The sequence below is a fragment of the Neurospora tetraspora genome, assembly GCF_033439725.1.
Source record: "Neurospora tetraspora strain CBS 560.94 chromosome Unknown B0H65scaffold_1, whole genome shotgun sequence".
Classification (NCBI taxonomy): domain Eukaryota; kingdom Fungi; phylum Ascomycota; class Sordariomycetes; order Sordariales; family Sordariaceae; genus Neurospora; species Neurospora tetraspora.
The window spans coordinates 4,964,739-4,988,982 of NW_026944383.1; the positions used below are offsets into that span (position 1 = coordinate 4,964,739).

Genomic DNA, 24,244 nt, shown 5'->3' on the forward strand with positions numbered 1-24,244 from the left:
GGGTCGCTGCCCCGTCAGTCAGGTCCGATGCTACGTCGACAGAGTGTCAAGTCTAAGCCGGATCTCAGACGCCGCAAGTCAACCTCGTCAGCAACACACGGAGTCCATCTCGAACACCTCGATCCAGCCGTCGCTCAACGAGACGCCCAGGTTGCGGCCTGTCAGGCATACGCTCGAGCTCAAGATCGGAGTGCCAAGGCAGACATGTCACTGTTTCCGCCAACACCCGATACCTCTCCACGTCGAACACAAGCAGCTCGGAGCGGCACTAAGCCTGAAGCAAGTAGCACTCCCCATCACGGGCAGGAGAACAACCAAGATCTTCACCGTAGACAGAGCGTGCGGTTTATGGGGCCATGTTCTGTTAAAGGGGAGAAACGCCTTGGTCAAGGTGCTTACTCCCACACCAAACGAAACTCCATGGACATCGGCCAAGAAGACACTGCGCAACTACAACCCAACGATCAAGATTCAAGCAGTGTTCACAGTTATAGTTTGGCCAACAACGTCAAGGAGCTTTCGAATATACACCAGTCATGCCAACCTCCCAAGACTTCGCCTTCAGCTCCCGTCACTGGTGTTGCGGCCGACTACATCCATGCTCTTGTCGCCAGCGAAGATTACTACACGCCAGAAGATAATATCGCCTCTGCTCCATCTTCATACCGTCGTATCAGAAGGTCCAGATCAATGTTCACCTCCGAAGATCCCGAGAGCAGGAAAAGTCAAGACGACTCCGTGTCGTTTGTTGATGGTAGAGTGCCTCCTTCCAGGTCAACGCTGGGTAACTCTAGCCACAAGACACTCGCCAATGGCAAAGAGAACGATCCCTTGACGGGACTGCCGCCGCTGAGAACCCCAAAGTCGATGAGTTTCTTGAGAACTCGGAGCGCTCACTCCAGATCAGACACACATAGGACCAGCATGGACCAGATGCATAGTCCCCTTGAAGCCCCCAGTGTGCTGGGCGATAGGTCCCACGCCAGTGAACGAGGCACCCCACGTCTTGTTTCCAAAGCTTCAACAATCTTCATTTCACGGAATCGAAGAGCCGAGCCAAAGATGCGAAAATCGCTTCGAAGCGCCAGCTGTGGCGATGACTTGGCTGAAACGAACCCGAACCTCACGCTTCTAACTACACCCTCGGGAAAGGATGATGGCTTCAAGCACAAGGCCAGGAAGGTCTCCAAAACCTTGAAAACAAAGCTGAAGAGTTTCTTCAATCTGACCAAATCTGAGGATTCGTGCACAATCCCAGTTCAGCACATCGACTCTCAGAGAACCCATGTCATGGACGATGCCGGGTCCATACACTCCACAGCATCGGATCAAGAGGTCGCGGAGAAGATCGAATGGGGCTCGATTCATCAAGTGCCTTCAAAGATACCCTCCCTCCAGGTCGTCCCGTCCAACCTTCACCACTCAAATAAGGGCAGTCTCGAGAGCCTTAGGAGTGAGCGAGAACGCAATGTGTCGGATGATAAATCATTGACCACCTGGGTGCACTCAGGTCCAAGCACGCTTACCAGTCAGCAACAAGAAGAATGGAGAGAGTGGGAGCGGCAACGTCTTTCCATTATCAATGAAGGCGGCACGCACGCTCCCTCGCCATCGATTCGCAGACAACCCCTAGGGGCTCAGTTATTTCAACGATATGACGGCTCTACCACACAAACCAACCCACCTGGTCCCGGCGTAGATAGCCAGCGAGTCTACTCCGCCTTGATGAAGCGCGTGCGCGATATGCACAATCAAACTTTTCCAACGGCGGAACAGCAACGCGAATTCGAGAGTTTGACTCACGGATCTCTCCGCGAAAGGTCGTCTCTCCGATCTTTGGGCAAAGCGCAACACCTCTACCAAGATACAGATCACATCGACACTCCAACGCGCGCTCCAAGAAAGAGCAGTTTGTCTGGGTATCAGGAACCTCAAGACCACCAACAGGGAATGCGTTCCTCGTCCGCCATAACCTCACAGTCGGCTGAAACCGGATGGGGCGACTCAAAAGGACCTCGAGCTGCTTTCCAAGCTGGCAGGTCAAAGACTGCCCCTACTCCCGCAGCTAGCTCACAGAAAGCACACCAAGATCCCTTCACAGAGCACGCCAATCACCCACTTGGAGTTCAGGATCATCAATCTGGAGGTCAACAGCTTTACGACAACCTTGGTCAGAACTCAGCCGCCTCAAACACGCCTGGTTCACATCTGTTCCGAACAACAAGTCCGTTCCGCCGTACGTTGCGCGAATCTATGGAGGCAGAATACAGTGCTATAGCGCAGGCGATCCAGGAATCGATTCATTATAACAGCTCGGACGACAACACGCAAATCCGTTACTCTGGTCAGTTCGACCCTGCTTCAAAGGATAGAAGTGAGGTCACGGACAACAACGATTACACTGAGAGTGTGTATTCTACAGACGAGAATGGGAACGGTCCACCTAACGGGGCATTGGATGATAGCTACAATCTTCGCAACAGGAGATCTGTAGGCTCACCCCTCGCTTACCATCCGGCGAATCTTGGGATCGAGTCCTCAGCCAGCTCTGTTGACTGGAAGACGTGGCTATCAGCAAATGTTGGCAAGAATGAATCGTCTCCTTCGACCCCGGTGGAAGTTGAATACGCAATTCCTACGATGCCCAACAGCTTCCCCAACCGTCATGTCCGTGAGTCGACACAAATCAACGAAGACTGCGAGGATGATGGCGATGTGTACGAGCCTCCAACCCATCGACCGTCACTTCCAACTTCTCCCTTGGCGACAATCGAGCCCAACGTTGTGAAGCTATCGCCAGAGCAACGCTCAGTCAAGCGTACCACGCCACCTCTTTCCGGTAGAGCTTTACTCGAGAATGATAGCCCAGGAGCTCCTCCTATTCCGGCAAAGAGTGCTTTGAGATGTACCCCTTCGCCGCTTAAGCGTTCTGGGCAAAACAGAGGCCACTACATGTCACCTTCGATCACATCCAGCCCTGGTTTAAGTGCGGCGGTTCAACGTCAGTTTGGACCGGTCTCTACCAAGCAGAACGGCTATGCGGCTGATCATCAACGACAGGTTGACTCCTCGGAAGGTGACCATGCAGGTCAGGAAACTAGAGGAGTGGCAGACAATCGGGGCTTCGGAAAGTTGAAGATGTCACAGATACTGGAAGGAGGATTCCGTCGAAGGGTAGCGAGCAGTGACAGCAGTGCGGCAGCCTTTCTTTAATGTTATTTTGGTGTCACCCCTCTAAAGATAATATACGACTGACTAGTGTCAGGTCTCACTACTGTACTATATCACTTCTTTTGTATGGGTGTACAGCATAGTGCAGTTGCCCTGCGAGGGGAGGGGTGGATATGCACAATGGAATTGCTAGAGGACAGGTACGGTAATCGGAGCATGGGATAGGGAAAAGGGCTTAGAGGTCTAATTCGGGGTCGGTTGTTTTTTGTTGCTCATTAAGCTTGACGACATTATGGTTATGGGAATCATCCAGATACGAAATGACGAAAACCAAATAGAGATATAAAAACAGCCAAAAGTCGAGGCATCCAAAAAGGCAGTTACACCTTGCAGTAGTGACAGCGAGTAGATACTAACCAACCAGCTTACGCCCATCTAGCCACAACGGTAGATCGCATAAGGGACAACAAGCAACCGGGTGCGAGGCGCACAGTTGTCAACTTACCGAGTCCGGTGCGAGGGGGACCGGTTGGTTAATCATCACAAGAGGTTGACCGGTGAAGCTGAGGTCAAGAAGATGCAGACAACGGCGTTAACAGCACAAATGACGATAAAGTCCGGCGAGTTCCTTGGCGCAATGGCTTTGTCCGCGGCGTTCGTCTGTACTTGTAATCAAGATCACCACAAGGAACGAACAGGCTAAACCCTTAGAAGGCCCGAGAGAAGCCCAAATGCCAAATGACGTAGAAGTCAATTGGTTGGGTTGTTGATCAACACACCCCCTCTGACCCCCTCCAACTCCAAAAGTGCCTTCAAACTGGAGGAGGGAGGGAAAAAGTGTGAAAGTGTGCATTTGATATCATCTGATAACGGCCTTTGATGCCCGGGCGACTGAGCTCTGCATTGTTTGGTAGGTACCGTACATGCGCAGGAAGGATGTCCCGGCGCCCGGGTGGTCCGGCGTTAGCATGCATGCGCTATGTTGTGCTTTGGCGCCAGAGCCCAAAGGGCTGGAATTGGAATTTGGAAGACTTGGAGCGGTGGAAGAGGGTGGATGAAAACGTCGACGGGAGGTGTGAAACATGTTTTTTCCACTTTGACGGTGAGGTGGGAAGGGAAGAGGGAGTGATTGAAGTTGGCGTTGGAAATGGAGATAGATTGGAATGGATCGCTTGGTGGAAACACCTGAAGACCTGGACGGCCAAGTACCTCTACATCTACCTGAAACTGGGAGTACTGATTACGGACCTTAGCCTCAAACTTTCTTGTTCAGTTTCAGAATTTGGCTCTTCAGTTTGCTATCATCGATATCAAAAACACAAGGTCCCAAGTGGTCGGTTGAACAATATGCAAAGGGAAGAAAAGGAGCATGGACGATGATGTACAGTTACATACATGATCAGCGTAGATTGACATGCGCCTCGAAAGCAAGCCAATAGGAAGGCAGCATGTTAACCGCAATTCATCATCTCTCAAGTCACCAACGGACTCGGAACTTGTTGGAAGGAGAGACAAAGTCCCGTCATCATTTCTAGTAAAAAGTCATTACGCAAGGCGCCTAGACCTCCATATTCTTTTCAAACACTTCTCGATTTCTTGTTCAATCTTCGCTTTCCGCATAGCGTGCGCAACACGACGGATACCCGTAATTATCGGTCTCGCATGCTCTAGCAGGGGTCCCTAACGCGCTGACTTCAGGCCCCGGATCCGCTGTCAGGCTTCACAAGTACCTTTTTGCGCAAAATTCCGTGCTTGGGTACCTCGGCGGGTGCTACAACAAGATTACCTGCGATTGCGCCGACCCAAACAAAGGTCACCTTCATTTCAATCTCCACGCTCCGCCCCCGTCAGACTCTGGCAAGGCCCAGGAAAACAAAAAACTCCGAGGCCCAGGCTTGCCAACCACGACACCATTGCCCTATCTCACCCTTTCTCTTCGTCTCCGACCCGTCATCAGCGATCCCTCACAAGTCCACATGTTGCAAGACCGAACGACAACGACCGCCCGACGACCCAGGCACCACGTCGCCTTGTGAGAGAGCGAACTGAAGCTGCTGCCGAACATCCCGTCAACCAACAATCTCTTCGACCCGATACCCCTGAATCAACAACCAATATTCAAAAATGAACGCCCTTCAAGACAAATGCCGGCCCAAGCACCAGGTCCTAGTCCTCAAGTGCTACCCTCGGACCATTAAGGGCGCCGTCGATGTGAAGCCCAATTCGAGCGAGCTGAGCTACCTCCTGTTCTACTGCCAGTCGCGCCGCGCAAAAATCCAGAAAGTCGGCAGCTTCCTCGAGAAGAAGACTGCCAGTGACGTCTACCGCCAGAGGATAGGGTAAGCATACTTAAGCTTCATATGCGATGCAACAAATCACCGACATCAACCCCTCGTCGCACAACTTTTGAGAAGGATACTAACGAGTGCATGCATACACCAAACAGTAACGTCCAGGTTACCCTTCAGATCCTCGCCGCCCTGATCGAAAAGTCTCCCAAGGACCTCCCCCTGTTCGCATCATGTGTCCTCAGCATCCTCGAACAGGTCCTCAAGTCGAGCGACATCACCATGGTCGAGTCTTCGATCCCGACCTTCCAGGCCTTTTGCGAGCACCATGACCCTACCTCGCTCGCCGCCGACCAGGCCTACTTCCGCCAATACGTCTCTGTCGTCCAGCAGTACGCCTCTCTCGCCTCGACACGTCCCGCGGCTGGAACGGCACAGCATAGTAAGCCTATCGCTCTGCGGTGGAGGAACGCCGGTTTGGAGGCCATTAGGAGTGTCGCCTCCTCCGACGCCCTGTCTTCCATGGTTGCCCGCCAGTACGATATCATCGTCCCCATGATTCTGGAAAACCTGTGGACGGAAAACGAAGACTTCCTCGACACTTTGCTGCAGAGAGCCGAAGGGGAAGACAAGGTCGAGGATGCGCCGCTGCTGCGGAGGAGGACGAGCAATGCCACGGCCCAGGCATCTGAGACGAACGGCGGTGAGCCGGGCCCCAACCCCATCGCTTTCCTGGGCACCGCGGTGGATGTCGACAAGCTGGCGGAAGAAGATATCGGCGTCTTGGCCATGCAGTGCTTGCGACAGGTTTTTGTTGCGCCCAGCCGATCTCAGACGCACAACCCTACCATTGCTCTGCTCAGGTTCATCGAAGAGCGAGTGGACCAGAACGAACAAGTTATCAAGAAGGATGCGCATGGGAAGGACAACGGGTGGGCTGTCAAAGTGTTTCTGATGGCGGCTCGGTGGGCTCCAGTGGCGGACAGATTCACTATTCTCCTCACAGCCATCGAGGTGCTTGCGCAACGACCCCTGACCGACGACAATCTGCGACACCACAACATCCAGGTGGCCATGATCAGTGCTCTATTGCGCTCCGACGTCAACCTAATCGGCTTGAGCGTCATGGACGTCCTTCTCAACCTTCTTGGCCATATGCAGAGGCTCGTTCAGATGCCAGGGGACCCAGATAGTATGAGGGTCGATGAAGAGGTGATTTGCACCAACGAGGGGGCTATAGGACAGCGCAGAGAGTTGCTGTTCAGGCTGCACCTGTGTATTGGCGACTTGGCTACCCACGTCTACTACGCCGACCAGATCTCGGACATGATCCAGACGATTTTGCTTAAGCTACAACCGTCCAAGTCGGCCAGCCCCCCTAACTCCTCGCCAAACGGAGAGAGGTCGGAGAACGGTGCCGCTGAGGACCAACCCCTCGAGTCTCTTTTCGCTCTCACTGTCGCCAAGATCGCGGCGCTTAGAGCCATCAAGGCGATTCTTCTGGTTGCCAACCCCCGCACAAAGATGAGCGGCGGCAACATCAACCTCTCCAGAAACCGCGTTCCCATCCAGACTTGGGATGGTACTCAATGGCTTCTGCGGGATCCTGATGGCCTCGTGCGCAAAGCATATGTGGATGCTGTCGTGACATGGTTGGATCGGGAAACCACACCGGCTGATTCTTTGGCAAGGGATGAATCTGCCAAGGCAACGTTGAAGAACCGGGCTGTCCAGGAGGCCAATCTTGCTCGCCGGGTGGTCTCGAGCGCATCTGCTCGCGTGGACAGGTCTGCAAAGGTGCCGCGCTCGCATTTCTTGCAGCTCCTTCACCTTGCCATCTACGACCACGCTTTGCAGTTTGTTGACTACGAGAATGACCTGGTGCTGCTCCACGTGCTTTTGGCCAAGCTCGTGAGTCAGCTTGGTGTCAATGCTGCCAAGTTTGGTATTCCCATGGTTTTCAGACTCCAAGAGGATATCCAAGAGGTTGAGACGCCCCTTGGCAAGGTCCGCATTGGCAGTTTGGTACATGGCTACCTCTGGACATTGACCGAGAAGTTCGATTGCGAAGGAACCGCTCCGGGGAGGGCGATCCATGGCGAGATCATCAGGCGCCGTAGCAAGAACTTTTGGGTCGAGGGTATCAACATTCCCGCTCCTACCCTTGATCTGGTGGGCACACCAGGTCAGGCACGCCCACCACCAAAGATGAACATCCAGGATCTCGAGTCCGAGGCCCTTTTGCCGTTCGATGAGCGCGCAATCCTGGTGGACTGCATCTGCACAGGCTATCAGGAACTGGCAACCTCCCCTCCTACAAGCCCGACCGCTAGTCCCAGTCGGAACTTCACCCACCCCATCCTCGGATCGACCTTGAGCACGATCCCTAAGGCCGAGACCCAGCGGGAACTCCCACCACAGTTCCGCGAGCTGATGCTCGGCGACTGGACACGCGAAGCAGTCCTCGCCAACGCGCAAGCAGGCAGCAGCAAGACTGCTTCGCTCAACGGCTCGCGATCCGGCACAACCGGTACTCACCGGAACACCGTCAACAACAACAACAACAACAACAACAACAACAACAACAACCGCCTGGGAGTCAACGGCGTGACCTCACCATACGCCAGCAACTCCAACCTCCGCCCTTCGTCTTCCCCAGCAGGCGCCAACGGCGTCCAAGTAGGCCGGACGCGCAAGACCAGCATCCGCAGCAACGCCGGCGGCTCACCCGCCCACTCCACGTACAGGGCCAAGGTCCAACAACCGGTCACGTCCGTGGAGCAGCTGAAGGCCGTCCTGTCCGGCCACCTCCAGCCCCCGCCGACCTCGCACGGCATCGGATTCCAGCACTCTGATGATAGCGACGATAGCCTCGTCAGCTATGACGCGCCCAGCGAGCTGTCCTTCAACCCAGCCGCTGCCGGTGGCGGGCAGGGCTCCCCTGACAATACCAGCCAGGTTGCTTCTAGCCCGCCACGCCGCACATCCCAGGATCGCAATCAGCAGCTGAAGTTTGGAGGGCCTCTGGTACCAGGGGACAATGCCGTAAACGGTGAAGAGAAACCTGCTACCACCGCCGGTGACGACGTCGTCCCCAACGGCGCCGCCGCTAACCTCGGAGTCCCCGTCTCGCGAACTACTTCCCGAACTCAACACCAGGCTGCTGCGCACACCCTTCCCCGGCCACCCACTTCCTCCAAGAGAAGCATCAAGAGCCGGGCGGGCTCTCGCGCGGGACCCATGTCCTCGTCGTGGCTGGGGGAGAAGCCACCCGCTATGGACCTGGCGGCGCTGTTGAAGGGGATTGATAGTGCGGTGGGGAAGCCACCTTACTAAATGGTGGACTTTCTCATGATGTTATTAGGGAAGAAAATTCTTATTGGGGGAACGTGGTGTTTTTTTTTTCGAGAGAGATTATTTATAGACTAACTTTTACTTTCACACTTATCTAAATTTGATAATGGGGTTTGAATTCTGGAGCTGGAGTAGGAGCAGGAGCAGGAAGAGGAGATGGAAGGAGGTATCGTTAGTGGGATGAGTTACTAGCGTTGCAAAAGGAATCTTTCATGTCTTAGGGGCGCGCGCGCGTGGATGGGATGTATTTGTATACTCTACCTTACTTTTTTCATGTTCTTTTCGTTCAGTTGCCACGTTACCTTATCTTTCTTTTTTTTTTCTTTCACAGACTTCACTTTGCTCATGACATTGAGCTAGCTGTCTTTTTCCTTTGTGTGCTAAAACCAAAAGTAACTTTATGTACCAACCACGCTAAGCTACATTATTTCCTTTTTGTTGTTTCTGTTTTTGGGGAGATAGATAAATGAATCAAAACTAAGAGATATGAAAATGGGGGCGACTTCAAGCAAGGTATCTCAGGTGAAAATGACGAACCGAATCAGTGTTTTTACAATGTTCCATACTTTTATATATACCAGAATACCATGTACAGCTAAGCAATAATAATACCTTTATAATACAATTCAGAAACCACCATCTCAATCAACAGACCGACCTATCCATACAAACCCACCAAAACCTCACAACCAGAACTATACTATAGCTTTGCCTTGTTCGCACTCACATCCGTCGCCCCCTGACCAGCACACAACAACACCGCGCTACCCAGCTGCCTCCTCAAATCCACCTTTTCAACATCATGCGTATCCTCGACCTCTCCCCACTGCGTCGTCTGCCAATCCACCTCCAAACTGACCGTCCTCGCCGCCTCTTCGACTCCCCACCTCTTTTTGTTCTGGGTGGTCATCTCCTCCTCTTCCGGAGTCTGCACAACAGCATTCCCCCCATCCCCACTCCACTCCACCACCAATCTCGCAGCGACCAACAAACTCTTGCCCGCCAGCGTCGCCCTCTCCAGCGCCGCCAGCTCCCACGCGGATAAGCCCAACATCCACCCCTGCACCACCTCGCGCGTGCCCGGTTCCTGCTGGCGGGGCATGATGCTCGATTCGTCGAGGACGGGGACGATGGTCACGCCTGGCCAGACGCGGGTCGTCAAAAAGGAGACGACGGAGGAGTAGGCTTCCTCTTGTACTTCGCGCAGCGTATACCCGGCGTCGTTCCGCCCGTCTTCGGGGTGCGTGGGGGCCGGTGCCCAGCAGAGGAGGGAGTCGGTGTCGAGGTAGCGGAGGAGGACTTTTGTGATGGCGTTGCGGATGTCGGTCTTGCCTAGGGCGTCCTCGTCGGCAATGTCCAAAGCTCGGCAGACCAGCGAAGTCAAAGGGATGAGATGTTGCTTGGTCGCTTGCTGCGCAGACACGAGCTGGTCCCATTCGATTGCCAGCGCGGAAGCGAGGGAGGGTTTGGTTAAAGGCAAGCTGATGATGGATTTAGTGTCGGGGCGGCGGAGCGGGCGCGAGTCGAGGTGGATTTCGTTCATGTCGTTCTTGGTTACCACGTTGACAGATTTCCAGAAACGCCGCTTGAGGCCGATGCCACCGGGGGCGGAGGAGGAGCCGGCGGTTGGGGGCAAGGTGGCGGCGCGCAGCATGGCGGCTTGCCGCTTGCGGCGGGAGATGCGGGACCAAGGGTCGGCGGCGGTGCCTTCTTTGATTTCGGGGATGGCGCCGCTGTTGCGGGTGGGAGGGTCGGAAGGGGTGCTGGAGGCAAACTCGGCGGCGGGCTTGGGAGGCTCGGGAGGGGGACCGGTTCCATAGACGGGGACGACTTTGGCTTGCTCGGGTGGGCTGGAGTGGATGGCGCGGGCGGTGCGGTAGGCTAGGACAGAAGTTCGGGAGGGGAGGATGGCGGCGCGCTGGCGGAGGAGAGGTGCGGCCAGGCGCATCCGCATCGCGGCGGCGGCGGCGGGCGTCATGGTGTTTAGGTGTTTCGGTCTGCTTATTTCGAGCTACTTGCGGGAGAAGAGGGTGAATAAAGCTTTGGTCGAGGAAAAGAAACCTAGCCGCTCGTCTGGGAATCGGGCAGGGGTTGTTGAGCGGTGGTTGTTGCTGTGGCCGGAGCTTGCCGTTGTCGGTGGATGCTGCTGGCGGAAGAAGATGGTCGAAAATAATAATTTGGAGCTCCCGATCGCCAAGACTTTGGCGCAGGTCACCACGGCCGAGTCCCCGCTCCGTCCCGCACGTTTGTACTGTGTAAGCGCGGCCCACCCCACTTTCCCTGCGCCGGCCCCCCACCGGAGCGGTGCACGGTGCAATGGTGGGGTCAGCCGTCCCGGTGGGCTTCAATGACATCACTGAGCTTATCGTCGTTATCAGTTATCGCCGTTCACAGTTCACAGCCTCAACCTATTCAGAGTTTGAACGACAGTGTGTATGGCGAAGATAATGTATTGAGGCTGTTCATCTTCTTTAGATTCCCATCCGCCAATTACCAACCAGCCTGTCCCTTCATCTTTTACACTTGTCCGTCGATTGCCCGGCAACCTACCACCAACGCCGGGCCGGGTTCAGAACCTGCCTCTTTCATCCTTTCTTCCAATACATCCGAATGGGACTAACTTTTCAACAAGCCAGACTCACAGGCCAAGCCTACCCGTTCGATTCCCGACAACGGCACTTTTTGAAAGGGGGTGCCCGACTGCGGTCGGGCTGTCGATAGCCCCCTTCCCTTTCTCACCCTCCCTTCACCGCGGGTCCTTGGGGTGCCGCGAGACCATTGTTCCATTATCAATTTTTTTTTTTTTTTGCGACGAATACCTTGGGTAATGATACGTATGGCTCTGGGCTTCATGGCGAGCAACTTTCCGACCATGCTCGACCTCTGTTTCGAGCTTTTCAGAACTACGCTTGCAAAGGTGTGACCGGACATTCTTCTGTAGAGCAGGGGCCGGGAGATTTGGGAGCAGGAGCGCTGAAGGAGCCAATGTTTGTCCTGCTAACAGTGGCGAGGGCGATAAACGTTCCAAGTGGTTACTCTCCGATCGTGGGGGTGAATTGGTGAGGGGGGCCAGCAGCGATGATGATTGCTTCATGATCGGACTGTGAGGGTCCTCATCGTTAAACCATGACGGCGGCGGACTGAGCGGTGACATAGGCGGCGAGCCTGGTGACACTTCTGAACAATGTTGCCAACCAACGGAAGCATGTAAGTGACGGTTAACTGTGGTTATTAACTCGGCAATCAAATGTAAGCTTACAATTCAAAGGGAGTGGTTGCACAGCGTTTGGTGATGGACGGCAATGGTCCACCACGATACTAGCACAACCGCGTAACAAAAGTTCCATAGACTAAACATTTGAGGCGGCCGTCAATCAGGATAATCGGCACGCCGAGGGTTGACATCTTGAGAGGAAGCTCAAACAACACGGAGGCTTTGTTATTTCAAATCGACATGTCGGCGTGTGTTGTGACAAATAAATCCGGTATTCCGGTTGATGCAGAGGAAAGTTGAGATGAACGGCACTCGGACACTTTCTCAAACAACGAACTGCTTATGTGTGGGTCATTGTCCCTAACAGCTCCGCATAATGGATGCCGTGCGGGGTAGTTAGCGATGCGGTTACTCTCGGTCCCTCGGTTTACCCTTTTCCAGTCAACGAAAACAGACATGGCAAAAACTAATAGACAGAGTATAGTGAGGGCATCGTGAGATGGAATTATTGCTGTCGTTGGTACCAGAAGTGGTGTACCTAGTGTACATGGACAAAATAGGAAGAGTGGGGCTGCTTTCCCCAGACCGTTGAAACTCATAGCCGAGGACTTGAGGAAACTGACGTGGGGAAGTGGGGATACGGTACCTAGAAGCGGAAAGTTCTCTGCATCAGTCAATCGTGGACCATTGCGGCCAAGACTCGGGGAGATGGCGGAAAGGATTCGGCGGTGACGGGACTGGCGGAGGTGGAGGGCGACTGGACTGGATGGGGAATGGGCGCGGAGAAAGAGCGCGAAGGGTTCCCTTTTCCGTTCTTTTTCCCTTTCTCTTTTCTATTACCAATCTCCCTCTTCCCCCCTCTCTTCTCGCATTCCCAGGCCACCCTCGACAAACAGCCGCAAGACTGAACTTCCGTCCCTTTCCTCCGCCATACTCTACTCACCAACACTTCAAAATGGTCTTCTATCCTCCTCCTTGGGTCCCCAAGCTCCCCTTCGGTACGTTCCAGCCCAGCCATTCATCACCTCTATAGACGTGCCTCAACTAACGACAACCAGACCCTCCCGACTCAGTCACCATTGGCGAGTTTATGAAGAATGAAGTCTACGGCCGCCGCCCCATCGACAAGAGCAAGAACCCTTGGACATGCGGCCTTACCGGCAAGACATATACCGCGAAGCAGACCTTTGAGAGGACAGAGCTCCTTGCAAAGGCCCTCCACAAGATAATGGGATGGGAGCCCAACGCCGACTTGCCCTGGGATAAGGTCATCTGCGTCTTTTCCTTCAACACCATCGACTACGTTTCCGTCCTCCACTCGGTCCATCGCTTGTCTGGCATCGCAACTCCTGCCAACGTCGCATACAACGCTAGTGAACTCGAGCACCAACTTCGCTCTTCTGGCGCAAAGTGCCTGTTCACATGTCTGCCCGTCCTAGAGACCGCCCTCAAGGCCGCCAAGGCCGTGGGCATCCCTGAAGACAACATCTTCCTCATGGATCTGCCTCACCATTCCCCTAAGAAGCTTCCCTACAAGACCGTCGACGACCTCGTTGAGCTCGGCCGCTCCGTACCCGACCTCGAGCCGCTCCAATGGACCAAGGGTCAAGGCGCGCGCCAAGTCGCCTTCCTCTGCTACTCGAGCGGCACCTCTGGTCTTCCCAAGGCCGTCATGGTTTCCCACAAGAACGTGATTGCCAACACGATGCAAATCTGCCTATTTGAAGATTACGGTCGCAAGAAGAAGGGTGTCGAGACACAAGTCGAGCTCGGATTGCTACCCTTTAGCCATATCTACGGCCTTGTCGTGGTCGCTCACTGTGCCCCATGGCGCGGCGACGAGATCATCGTTCTACCCAAGTTCGAGTTTAACGATTTCCTTCAGGCCATTGAAAGATTCAAGATCAACTACCTCCCTCTGGTACCCCCCATCATCGTTCGTATGTTGAGTAACAGGGATACTGTCAAGAAGTTCGACTTGAGCAGTGTCCGCCATGTCTTTACGGGTGCCGCCCCTCTTGGAAAGGAGACACAGGACGAATTGCGCAAGCTGCTCCCCAAGTGGAATGTTGGCCAAGGTTATGGCTTGACGGAAACGTCAACTGTCATTTGCGCAACAAGTGAGCATGATATTGTGCAGGGCACATCAGGCTCTCTGGTCCCTGGAGCTAAGGCCAAGGTCATCGACCAGGATGGAAGGGAGATTACAGAGTACGGAAAGCCTGGTGAACTTCTCGTCCAGTCGCCATCGGTTACTCTTGGATATCTGAACAACGAGCGTGCCACCAGCGAAACTTATGTCTTTGACCAAGATGGAAGGTGGATGCGAACGGGAGACGAGGTCATTGTGACCAAGTCGCCGGCGGGATACGAACATATCACTATCGTTGACCGTCTGAAGGAGCTGATCAAGGTCAAGGTACGTACAGTAGATTCCACCACACTCCCAAAGTGTTTTGTCCCAAGTACTGACATATGATACTTTCAGGGACACCAAGTTGCGCCCGCCGAGCTAGAATCCCATCTCCTCTCCCACCCCGCTGTAGACGACTGCGCTGTCATTGCTGTGCACGACGATCGCGACGGAGAAGTGCCAAAGGCTTTTGTTGTGACACCCGCTTCCATGTCGTCCCGCCCTGACGCGGAGATCGCGGCTGAGATCATGAAGCATGTGCAGGAGCACAAGGCCCACTACAAGTGGCTCAAGGGAGGTGTCGAGTTCATCGATGCTATTCCAAAGAGCCCAAGTGGAAAGATCTTGAGGCGCTTGTTGAGGGATAAGGATAGGGAGGCTAGACGGGCTCAGGGTGCTAAGCTCTGAGCGAGGAAGCAGTTGGTTAAAATATTTAAATGAAAGCGTTTTTGGGGGGGTCATGTCATGGGATACCTTTGAGATGCTTGATATAGGGAAGCAAATGCGTCTAATAAGATATCCAAGCAGTTGGCATTGTGATGATGCCATCAAAAACCAGAGTTGTGGACAAAATGGCTAATCTTCTTCATCTGTTACAAATCCATTTGCATCCAGGCTTACCGGATATCCGCATCTCTGCAAGATATTTGGCCTTGATTGAGTGATGGGATTTCAGAAACTGGTTACTATTAATAACATTTAGATACGAGTTTTGTGTAGGTCGAGGTGTTCGGATGGAGTTGGCACTGCCAATGCGCGCTCAGACTGCCAAAAGTCATGTCGTCATAGGCTGCGCTATCCCGCAACAACAACAGGATCCTACAAAATAATAACCATGATTTTCATATCACAGTAAACCATCCCTATAAAACATATCTCGTCCATCGATCAGTCTCTTCTAGATTTCTTGGCTGCATCCCCTTTTCGGAACACGGCATCAAACACATCTACACCAACTTAACCACCTCCCTAGGACCCACATTTCACTTACACGCATACATAATGTCACTAAGCCGCCACGTAAGTTTGAGCTTCAAGAACTCAAATTCATCTCGAATTGTTAACTTAGACAAACTCTACAGGTTGACCCCGAGGAGATCGTTCATCACCTCAAGGACATAAAGCTTCAAGAAAAGGGCAGTAGTAGCCAGAGGCAGAATCACCTTACACCCTACACCAGCTCCTACGCCAGCCAAGAAGATATCCCCAAGTACAAGATTCCCGAGAATGGCACTCCCGGAGACACCGTCTACGCCATGCTCAGGGACGAGCTAGACCTCGACGGCCGGCCAAATCTCAACATGGCCAGCTTCGTCAACACCTACATTGAAGAAAACGCCCAGAAGCTCTTCGTCGAGAACCTCGGCAAGAACATGTCCGACATGGACGAGTATCCCGCCATGATCTCCTTCAGCGAGCGCTGCGTCAGCATCCTCGCCCATCTCTGGGGCGTCCAAAAGGGCGAAAAAGCCATCGGCACCGCCACCGTCGGCTCCTCAGAAGCCGTCCACCTCGGCGGCTTAGCCATGAAGCGTCGATGGCAGGAGAAGCGCTGGGCCGAGGGCAAAGACGCCTACAAGCCCAACATCATCATGGGCGCCAACGCCCAAGTCGCTCTCGAGAAGTTCGCCCGCTACTTCGACGTCGAGGCCCGCATCCTGCCCGTCTCGGCCAAGAGCAACTACTGTCTGGACCCAGACCTGGTAAAGGAGAACCTGGACGAGAACACCATCGGCGTGTTCATCATCCTAGGCAGCACCTACACAGGCCACTACGAGCCCGTCGAAGAGATCCACAAGATCCTCAACGACTTTGAATCGCAAACGGGCATCGACATCCCCATCCACGTCGACGCCGCCTCAGGCGGCTTCGTCGCGCCCTTTACCTACGCGAAGACAGGCGGACAAAAATGGAACTTTGAGCTTCCCCGCGTCAAGTCCATCAACGTCTCAGGCCATAAGTACGGGCTGGTCACCCCCGGTGTGGGATGGATTGTGTGGAGGGACGAGTCCTTCTTGCCCAAGCATTTGGTTTTCGAGCTGCACTATTTGGGGGGAACCGAGTACAGCTACACGCTCAACTTCTCACGTCCCGGCGCGCAGGTGATTGTGCAGTACTACAACCTCATCCACCTAGGGTTTCAGGGGTATCGCGATGTGGTGGAGAATTGCCTCTCCAACGCCCGGTTGCTGTCCAAAGCACTGGAGGCGACGGGGTGGTATACCTGCGTTAGCGACATCCATCGGCCGCCGGCGCAGAAGCAGAAGGCTTCTTTAACTGCTGGGTCTAGCGGTGACGAAGGAAAGAACGAGCAGAGCTTCGAGAGCCAAAATGACGACCAGAAGGCCGGAAGTGAAGAGTCCAAGACCCATGCCTCTTCTTCTTCCTCGTCAAAAGACGTCCCAAAGGACAAAGACCGTGAAGAAACCTCGGCCGACTACACCCCCGGCCTCCCCGTCGTCTCGTTCCGCTTCACTGACGAGTTCCAGAAGGAGTACCCGCACGTCAAACAAGAAACCGTCTCTCTCCTGATGCGCGCCCGGCAGTGGATCATTCCCAACTACGCTTTGCCGCCCAACGAGGACCAAACCGAAATCCTGAGGGTAGTGGTTCGCGAGTCGTTTTCGTTTGATCTGATTGATAGGCTGGTGACGGACTTGGTGTCGGTTACGGAGACGTTGATGGAGAATGATGAGGTTGATTTGAGCGTGTTGCAGGGGCATCAGGGTGGACGGAGGAGGCCGGTTACGAAGGACGATAAAAAGAGGCAGAAGGAGGAGAGGGAGAAGGAGGAGAGGAAGGGGGATGAGAAGGGGGAGGCAAAGGGGAAGAGGGAGGAGAAGAAGAAGGAGAAGAAGGAGGAAAAGAAGAGGATGGGAGAGGGGATTCATAGGAGTGTTTGTTAAGCTGGGTCTGAGGTAGGCAAGATAAGGACGACATACACTGTCGTAATGGTGGACTGTAATGGGTAAGTAGTTTTGAGATCGAACAGAAATGTTAATAGTAGGTAGTCAGGCCTGATTCAATGATGTTCAAATAAGTCCCAACAACAACCAAAAAAAAAATTACCGACGACCGATTCGAACGCACCACCTCTCCAGACCTAAACAAAAAGAGAGCAAAAAACAACAACAACCGCTCGTTCAGAGCAATGGTGAACCGTTTGAATCCATTTGATTTCTTCTATCGACTGGAGTGTTCCCAGATACCATATAGGTAGACCGGCTACTAGGTAGTGTAAGACCCCTTTACGTGTCTTAGCACACACCGTTCCCGATCCGGACAGGTAATAGATTTTTTTTTTTTTTTTTTTTTGGAGTTTTGAGGACTCAAACGGTAGACCACTGTGCCATCTGACCAAGCGGTTGTTGTTGGAAGGAGGTACCAACCAGGTGCCTTATATGGTTGGGTTTGAGATCAGATGAAGGAGTGATACGGAAGGTACGGCAGGTGCGGCTGGCAGCTGGCCCCGGGACTCGGAGTTCGTATCACGGGCTGGGTACTGTATACAATGACCAGGTCCGAGAAACTACCAAAAGATAGACGATGTTCTGCTTGTAAAGGAAGAACTTGATGTGCACACTATTGACCAATGTAAACCTGTGACAGTTCAAATAGTTCAACTGAAGCAGCTACCGGACAGCCATCTGACGAAACGGTTGTCGTTGGAAAGGGAAGAGGGACCAGCCAGGCCTATGTGGCCATTAGAAGGTATCATATCGAAGGAAGGAGTAGCATGACAGGCGCTGCAGGCATGGAAGGTACGGTCCGGCAGCTGGCCCCGGGGCTCGAAGCTCGAATAGTTCAGTTGAGGAAGTGGCGATGAACTGTACCTACTTGACATACTTGATCGCCTTTTACCGTCCTTCATCATCGTCATGGTCGCATTCCCAGCCTGAGCATGTTTACTACCTTCTCTCATCCCGACCTAACCGAACCCTCAATCACCTAGAGACCTCAGAACCTCACAATGTCACTTCTCAGACCAGATCGACCCCCAGAACGTCCCAAATCACCCCTTATCCTGGCTCGAGAAGCAGCCGAGGGCAAGTCAAGAGTAATGAGCATCGACGCCGAAGCCGCCCGCACCCGCCTCGTCTTCGACAGCATGGGCTTCGACTTCAAGCTCTAGTACGGCAACGACGGCAAGGTCCGACTCAACATCACCAGACAGCAAGGAACTTCGCCCGACAGGCGCCTCAACGTACCCGTACCACTACCACCAGGAACCAGAACTCCCGAGTCCTCCATTTCCGGGATATCCACCCCTACCGACGCCCCCTCTCCCCGATCAGCCACGCCGACGCCCACACAATTGCAACCGCAACCGCAGCCGCAACCGCAGCCGCAGCCTTTCCTCTCCTCAGGACAAGGCACAAGACTAAACATCGTCATGCTCGCCGTAGGCTTCGCCGACGACGTCCGCCACTTCACCGCCGTGGCCGTCTGGCTGCGCGACAAATTCGGCCATCGCATCAGGGTGGCCACGCACCCGGACTACCAGGCGCAGGTGGAAGGATGCAAGCTGGAATACTTCAGCTTGGGCGGCCGGTGCAAGCATGGAGGACACGGAGGAGGTTGTGATGCTTTTGGCGCACAGGAATGGATCAAGTCCCGCGGGCCGGCCGAGAGGGAAAGGTGGAAGGAGTCGGTGTATGCGATGCTGGAGGATTCCTGGAGGGCGTGCGTTGCGCCGTTTACCAGTGATGGGAAACCGTTCATTGCGGATGCGGTTGTGGCTTGCCACAAGGAGTTTGCGCATTTGCATTGTGCGGAGAAGTTGGGTGTTCCTGTTCATGTGCTGTCGCGGTAAGTTATGAGGATTGAAACTGATGGGGGTTGTTGCTGACGTGTTCCAACATAAAGATGGCCGTGGAGCCCAACCCGCAGTTTTCCTCATCCTCTCGTATGTGTCAAGATCTGTGAAGCCAAACGGAGCTTGGCCAACCTCTTCACGTACAGTATCATGGAGATCATGCTTTGGTGCGAAATAGGTGAGACAATCAACAAGTTCAGGACAGAGGTCCTGGAGCTTGATCCGGTAGACTTCCTAACCGCAGTCGGAATGCGACACCGGTTGAAAATACCCACTACTTACTTTAGGTCTCGCACCCTGAGAGAGAAGTCGGAGGACTGGGAGAGTCACATTTACTCCTTTAGTTCGTTCGAGGAGACAGCGGTTTCCATCCACTGGCGACTGCTTGAAGACTGTCAGCCCTGTTCTCTTGTCAGCGGGGAGCTTGCATCCTTGATGGCAAAGACGAAGTATACTCCGGTTCCTCTGTCGCCCATCAGCGCAGTGGCCGTTGTCCTTGGAGGAGCCTCGGAGATTGAGGAGCTGCAACTGTAGGTTTCCTCTGAATATCTTGCACCTTGCCGCCAGTAACCAGCTTCCCTACCTAGGTATCATTCCAGAAGATAGAGACTTTCGAAACCTCGGCCAGACCTCAATCCTGATACAGTCTCGGGGGTTCAGAGGAACATTGTTCTGGGCCATCTAAGCCAGATTTCGCCCATCGTCATCACTGAAATTCTGGCCAAGGACTTCTCCCGAATTCATGGGCATCCTTACGGCAACAGCTCGGGAGACATCATTGGCTGGCAAAGCGGGATACTTGCTGCAGGACGAGTAAGCTACGCATTCTTATCCGAGCGATTTTGGCAGTAGAGGCACTCACCACTTCACTAGAAACTCAGCCAAAACCTCTGGGTGGGTCTCTCCGGTGTTTTCACCAGACCCATCGCAGGCGCGCGCGAGGAGGGAACTGTTGGGTTTCTCAAAGGGTTTGGTCAGGGCCTCGGCGAGCTGGTGATGAAGCCAACGACAGGCGCCCTCGAAGCCCCTGGATTCATCTTTCTTGGTTTTTACCGAGAGCTGGAGAAGCTAGGAAAGGCAGATATCGAGGCTCAGATTGTCATGGGCCGCCTGGCGCAAGGCGAGGAAGAATATGTGAAACTGCGAAAGAGTGAGAGACAACGGATCGTGACGGCCTGGCGCGTGTGTGAAGCCATGGCGAAGGGGGCGGCGAAAGATGCGGCAAAGCGTTGAGCTGGCCTTTTCGGGGATATAACCTAGATAATATCATCATCTTTCGATTGTTGTTGGTTTCCCAACTTGCCATGTGCAATTCTCGTGAAACATCATGATCTTGCCCGTCTCGACCATGGGATGGCACCGATGACCGCCCGGACCGGGGGAATCCCAACTTCCCATCAACCGAATGGCAAACTCCAAACTCCCGAGGGCCATGTAACTTTGCTATCACGTACACCTCCTTGCCGAGCCTACCCATCGTGCTTACAAGTGTAGATTGTTATCACACACAAAAAGCGCCGAGACTAACAGCCGGCTCCGTCTTCGGGGCTCCGCCCTCGCCCAGGCCCGCCACGGAACTGGAACCACACTGGAGCCGCTGGAGCCGTTGGAGACGTTGGAGCTCACGGGGGCGGAGATGGGAATGGAGTCAAGTATGGATTGCCCGTGCATCACTGCGGAGATGGGCCACCGCTTGGGGTAAAGCCTGGGGGAATCTGGGTGGACTCGGTGGAATTTTCCCCTCTTCAACGGTGCTGATTGCAGGCAACGCCCCTCGAGATACTGGAGACAGAGCCGCGACGGAGTCTGAGGAGCTCTCCCCACGCATATTTGGCATGTTCCGTCGCCCGCGGCCGCAGGCGGGGGACAGGCGGGCGGGCGGGCGCAGGCTGTCAAACCTGTCAATACGAGTCATGTTCCTGGCTTTCCGTTGCTTGAGAAGCCCTGTGGACGCGTGGGCAGTGTGGGCAGAAAGGGGAACAACCTTGGGGGAATGGGGTGCTTGCTTGGCTGCACAAACGTCATATGGAGAAAAGAAAGGCAAGAAAAGGAGGGGCCCCGTGTTTTGGGGTGGAGGACATTGTGGTTCCTGGGGGGAAAGCAAAAGCATGTGAGGAGAAAGGGGGTTTTGTGGTCTGTGATGTTCCTCCGTTTGTTGTCTTCATGAAAAAGAGAAGAACAAAACAAAAACACCATGAGAACCTCAATGGATACCCACACTACATATCAACGCCGAAAAAAGTCCAACGAGGCTTGTGATGAGGCTCAATCGCCCTTTTAGCCGTCCTCGGCCGTCCTGCCCGTCTTACATAAGACGGTGAAAGGGGAAACGTCGCTGTCGTATTGAGATGCCTCTCTGGGTTAGTAGCATCTTCTTTCCTCTTGCAAGACCGATCACAAGATGTAACACAAGATGTAACACTGGCCAGCGCCGACACCTCTCCAGCCAGTCACCAGCCAGCGCCCGACCGAATGTGGGGAGAACAGGTTCGGCAGACCGCGGTAAACCACGCTGGTCGACCAATTCAAGCTCTTCCGTCTGAGCGACGGCGGCCACGGTCGAACCGAGTTGGAGTGCTAGTCAACCCCGCGCCAAGTGTCCCCAACAGGCCGAGAAGGTACACGCTTAAGCCGAGCGAGAGTGAACAGAAACATAAAAAGTCTCTTGGCTTCGACACTCTTGTTTGTCCGGGCCACCTCACTCCCTTTCTTTTCCCCTTCTCCTCCATCAGCTTCGTCCTTACCTCTTCTTAAAACACCATAATGTCTGCTGTCAACCGCGGTTTGCGCCAGGCGTCCAAGCAAGTGCGCCTATCCCAGCGTGTGAGCAACCTTAGCTGCACCAGATCCGCCGGTCTCCAGTCTGCCTTCAGACTCCAGAACTCTTCCTCCACTTCCACTTCTGCTCTCCCCAACACCCGCACCAGCAGCTTCTCTACCATGGCTTCCCTCCAGTCTGGCGTTACCCCCTCGCCCACCGCCCACAAGGGCTATGACCCCGAGATCACCGACATTGCCGACTATGTCCTCAACAAGAACATTGACTCGGAGCTTGCTGTAAGTTTCTCTTCCGTCCCTTCCGGTCAATTCGTCTCAAAAAGCCCTCAATCGCAAAGGAGTTATGAGATGAACCGGTTATAAACATCGGACGAAAACCTACTCGTCAGCATGCTAACCACCAATGTCTACAGTTCGACACTGCCAGATGGGTCTTCCTTGACACCCTTGGCTGCGGTCTTGAGGGCCTCCGCTTCAAGGAGTGCACCAAGCTCCTCGGTCCTACCGTCCCCGGCACCGTGGTGCCCAACGGCCCCAAGGTCCCCGGTACCCCCTACCAGCTCGACCCCATCAATGCCGCCTTCAACATTGGCGCCATGATCCGCTGGCTCGACTACAACGACTGCTGGCTCGCTGCCGAGTGGGGCCACCCCTCTGACAACCTTGGCGCCATCCTCGCCGTCGCCGACTGGATCACCCGTACCAACAAGGCCGGCGGCAACCTCGCCAACGGCAAGCAGTTCACCGTCCGCGATGTCCTCGAGGGCATGATCAAGGCCCACGAGATCCAGGGCTGCCTCGCTCTCCTCAACTCGTACAACAAGGTCGGTCTCGACCACGTCGTCCTCGTCAAGGTCGCCTCCACCGCCGTCGTCTCCAAGATGCTCGGCCTCAACGAGAAGCAGACCGCCGACGCCATCACCCAGGCCTGGGTTGACGGCCAGTCCCTCCGCACCTACCGCCACTCCCCCAACACCATGTCCCGCAAGTCGTGGGCTGCCGGTGACGCTTGCCAACGCGCCGTCAACCTGGCCCTCAAGGTCCTCAAGGGCGAGCCTGGTGTCCCCACCGTCCTCTCCGCTCCCGTCTGGGGCTTCTACGACGTCCTCTTCAAGGGCAAGAAGTTCGAGTTCCAGCGCCCCTACGGCAGCTACGTCATGGAGAACGTTCTCTTCAAGGTCTCGTACCCCGCCGAGTTCCACTCCCAGACCGCCGTCGAGGCCTCGGAGAAGATCCACGCCCAGCTCAAGGCCATGGGCAAGTCCGCCGCCGACATCAAGGAGGTCACCATCCGCACGCACGAGGCCTGCATCCGCATCATCGACAAGCAGTTCAAGCCCATGGACAACTTTGCCGACCGCGACCACTGCATCCAGTACATGTGCTCTGTGATGCTCACCTTCGGCCGTCTTACCGCCGGCGACTACACGGACGGTTCCGAGGCCGCCACCTCGGAGCTCGTCGAGTCCCTCCGCAAGAAGATCAAGTGCGTTGAGGACCCCCAGTTCACCGCCGACTACCACGACCCCGCCCTCCGCACCATCTCCAACGGTCTTACCGTCGAGCTCAACGACGGCACCTTCCTTGACGAGGTCGTCGTCGAGGCTCCCCTCGGCCACCGCCTCCGTCGCGAGGAGGCCAAGCCCCACATCCTGGCCAAGTACAAGCGTCACTTGGAGCCCCACTTCAGCGCCGACAAGGTTGAGAAGCTCGTTGCTCTCGGCCAGAACCCCAAGGAGCTGGAGGCCATGTCGGTTGATGAGTATGTTGACCTTTACGTTAACGAGAAGAGCGAGTTTGTTCAGTAAATGGTTGGGACATTTTGAAGAAAGGAAAAGATGGGAGGTGGTGCATTATATAGAAGCGATCTTTGGTGTGCTTAGAATGGCGTGAAATGAATATACCATTTTTCTTTTTTTTGGTTCATACACTTTGGATTGTTCTTCATGTTGGCTGGTGATTCTGAGGAAGAGATTGTGGACTGTATAGTGTATCCTCCGTGGGAACTCACTTGACACTCGAAAGATGACCATTGTTACTGGTACTGTTATGGTTATCTACTAGAGGCTATCATCCATACTACCGTACCTAATGACCATATAAGAGGCCTGGTTGGTCTCTCTTCCCTTTCCAACATCAACCGTTTGGTCAGATGGCACAGCGATCTATCGTTTGATCCCTTAAAACCTCACTCAATGTTCGGAAGACAG

General features: G+C 54.4%; 8 protein-coding genes across 8 annotated transcripts; 6 read left to right on the forward strand and 2 right to left on the reverse strand.

Annotated features, from left to right (window-relative positions):
- Nucleotides 1-27: 27 nt before the first annotated feature.
- Nucleotides 28-3,213, forward strand: B0H65DRAFT_544629 (uncharacterized protein; the record flags this gene model as incomplete). The annotated part of the gene is made up of 1 exon (XM_062829308.1): nt 28-3,213. One exon carries the CDS (start codon nt 28-30, stop codon nt 3,211-3,213), a length of 3,186 nt encoding a protein of 1,061 aa, XP_062686750.1.
- Nucleotides 3,214-5,075: 1,862 nt separating this feature from the next.
- Nucleotides 5,076-8,925, forward strand: B0H65DRAFT_45855 (uncharacterized protein). Its single transcript, XM_062826412.1, has 2 exons — nt 5,076-5,510; nt 5,618-8,925. The coding sequence occupies exons 1-2, from the start codon at nt 5,296-5,298 to the stop codon at nt 8,793-8,795; spliced, it is 3,393 nt and encodes a 1,130-aa protein (XP_062686751.1). The 5' UTR covers nt 5,076-5,295; the 3' UTR covers nt 8,796-8,925.
- A 424-nt stretch (nt 8,926-9,349) lies between these two features.
- Nucleotides 9,350-11,024, reverse strand: B0H65DRAFT_451793 (uncharacterized protein). Its single transcript, XM_062826076.1, has one exon. The coding sequence runs from the start codon at nt 10,789-10,791 to the stop codon at nt 9,514-9,516; it is 1,278 nt and encodes a 425-aa protein (XP_062686752.1). The 5' UTR covers nt 10,792-11,024; the 3' UTR covers nt 9,350-9,513.
- Nucleotides 11,025-11,496: 472 nt separating this feature from the next.
- On the reverse strand, nt 11,497-12,153 carry B0H65DRAFT_45894 (uncharacterized protein). Its single transcript, XM_062826432.1, has 2 exons — nt 12,073-12,153; nt 11,497-11,990 (listed from the first exon to the last, which is right to left on the reverse strand). The coding sequence occupies exon 2, from the start codon at nt 11,965-11,967 to the stop codon at nt 11,560-11,562; it is 408 nt and encodes a 135-aa protein (XP_062686753.1). The 5' UTR covers nt 11,968-11,990; nt 12,073-12,153; the 3' UTR covers nt 11,497-11,559.
- An 829-nt stretch (nt 12,154-12,982) lies between these two features.
- Nucleotides 12,983-14,848, forward strand: B0H65DRAFT_416336 (uncharacterized protein; the record flags this gene model as incomplete). Its single annotated transcript, XM_062824035.1, has 3 exons — nt 12,983-13,025; nt 13,086-14,446; nt 14,516-14,848. 3 exons carry the CDS (start codon nt 12,983-12,985, stop codon nt 14,846-14,848), a joined length of 1,737 nt encoding a protein of 578 aa, XP_062686754.1.
- A 297-nt stretch (nt 14,849-15,145) lies between these two features.
- On the forward strand, nt 15,146-17,536 carry B0H65DRAFT_45877 (pyridoxal phosphate-dependent transferase). The gene is made up of 2 exons (XM_062826421.1): nt 15,146-15,460; nt 15,523-17,536. Exons 1-2 carry the CDS (start codon nt 15,443-15,445, stop codon nt 17,344-17,346), a joined length of 1,842 nt encoding a protein of 613 aa, XP_062686755.1. The 5' UTR covers nt 15,146-15,442; the 3' UTR covers nt 17,347-17,536.
- A 1,297-nt stretch (nt 17,537-18,833) lies between these two features.
- On the forward strand, nt 18,834-20,818 carry B0H65DRAFT_564017 (uncharacterized protein; the record flags this gene model as incomplete). The annotated part of the gene is made up of 2 exons (XM_062830243.1): nt 18,834-19,249; nt 20,138-20,818. The coding sequence occupies 2 exons, from the start codon at nt 18,834-18,836 to the stop codon at nt 20,487-20,489; spliced, it is 768 nt and encodes a 255-aa protein (XP_062686756.1). The 3' UTR covers nt 20,490-20,818.
- Nucleotides 20,819-21,843: 1,025 nt separating this feature from the next.
- On the forward strand, nt 21,844-24,209 carry B0H65DRAFT_45990 (2-methylcitrate dehydratase). The gene is made up of 2 exons (XM_062826492.1): nt 21,844-22,313; nt 22,448-24,209. Exons 1-2 carry the CDS (start codon nt 22,020-22,022, stop codon nt 23,840-23,842), a joined length of 1,689 nt encoding a protein of 562 aa, XP_062686757.1. The 5' UTR covers nt 21,844-22,019; the 3' UTR covers nt 23,843-24,209.
- The last annotated feature ends 35 nt before the right edge of the window (nt 24,210-24,244 follow it).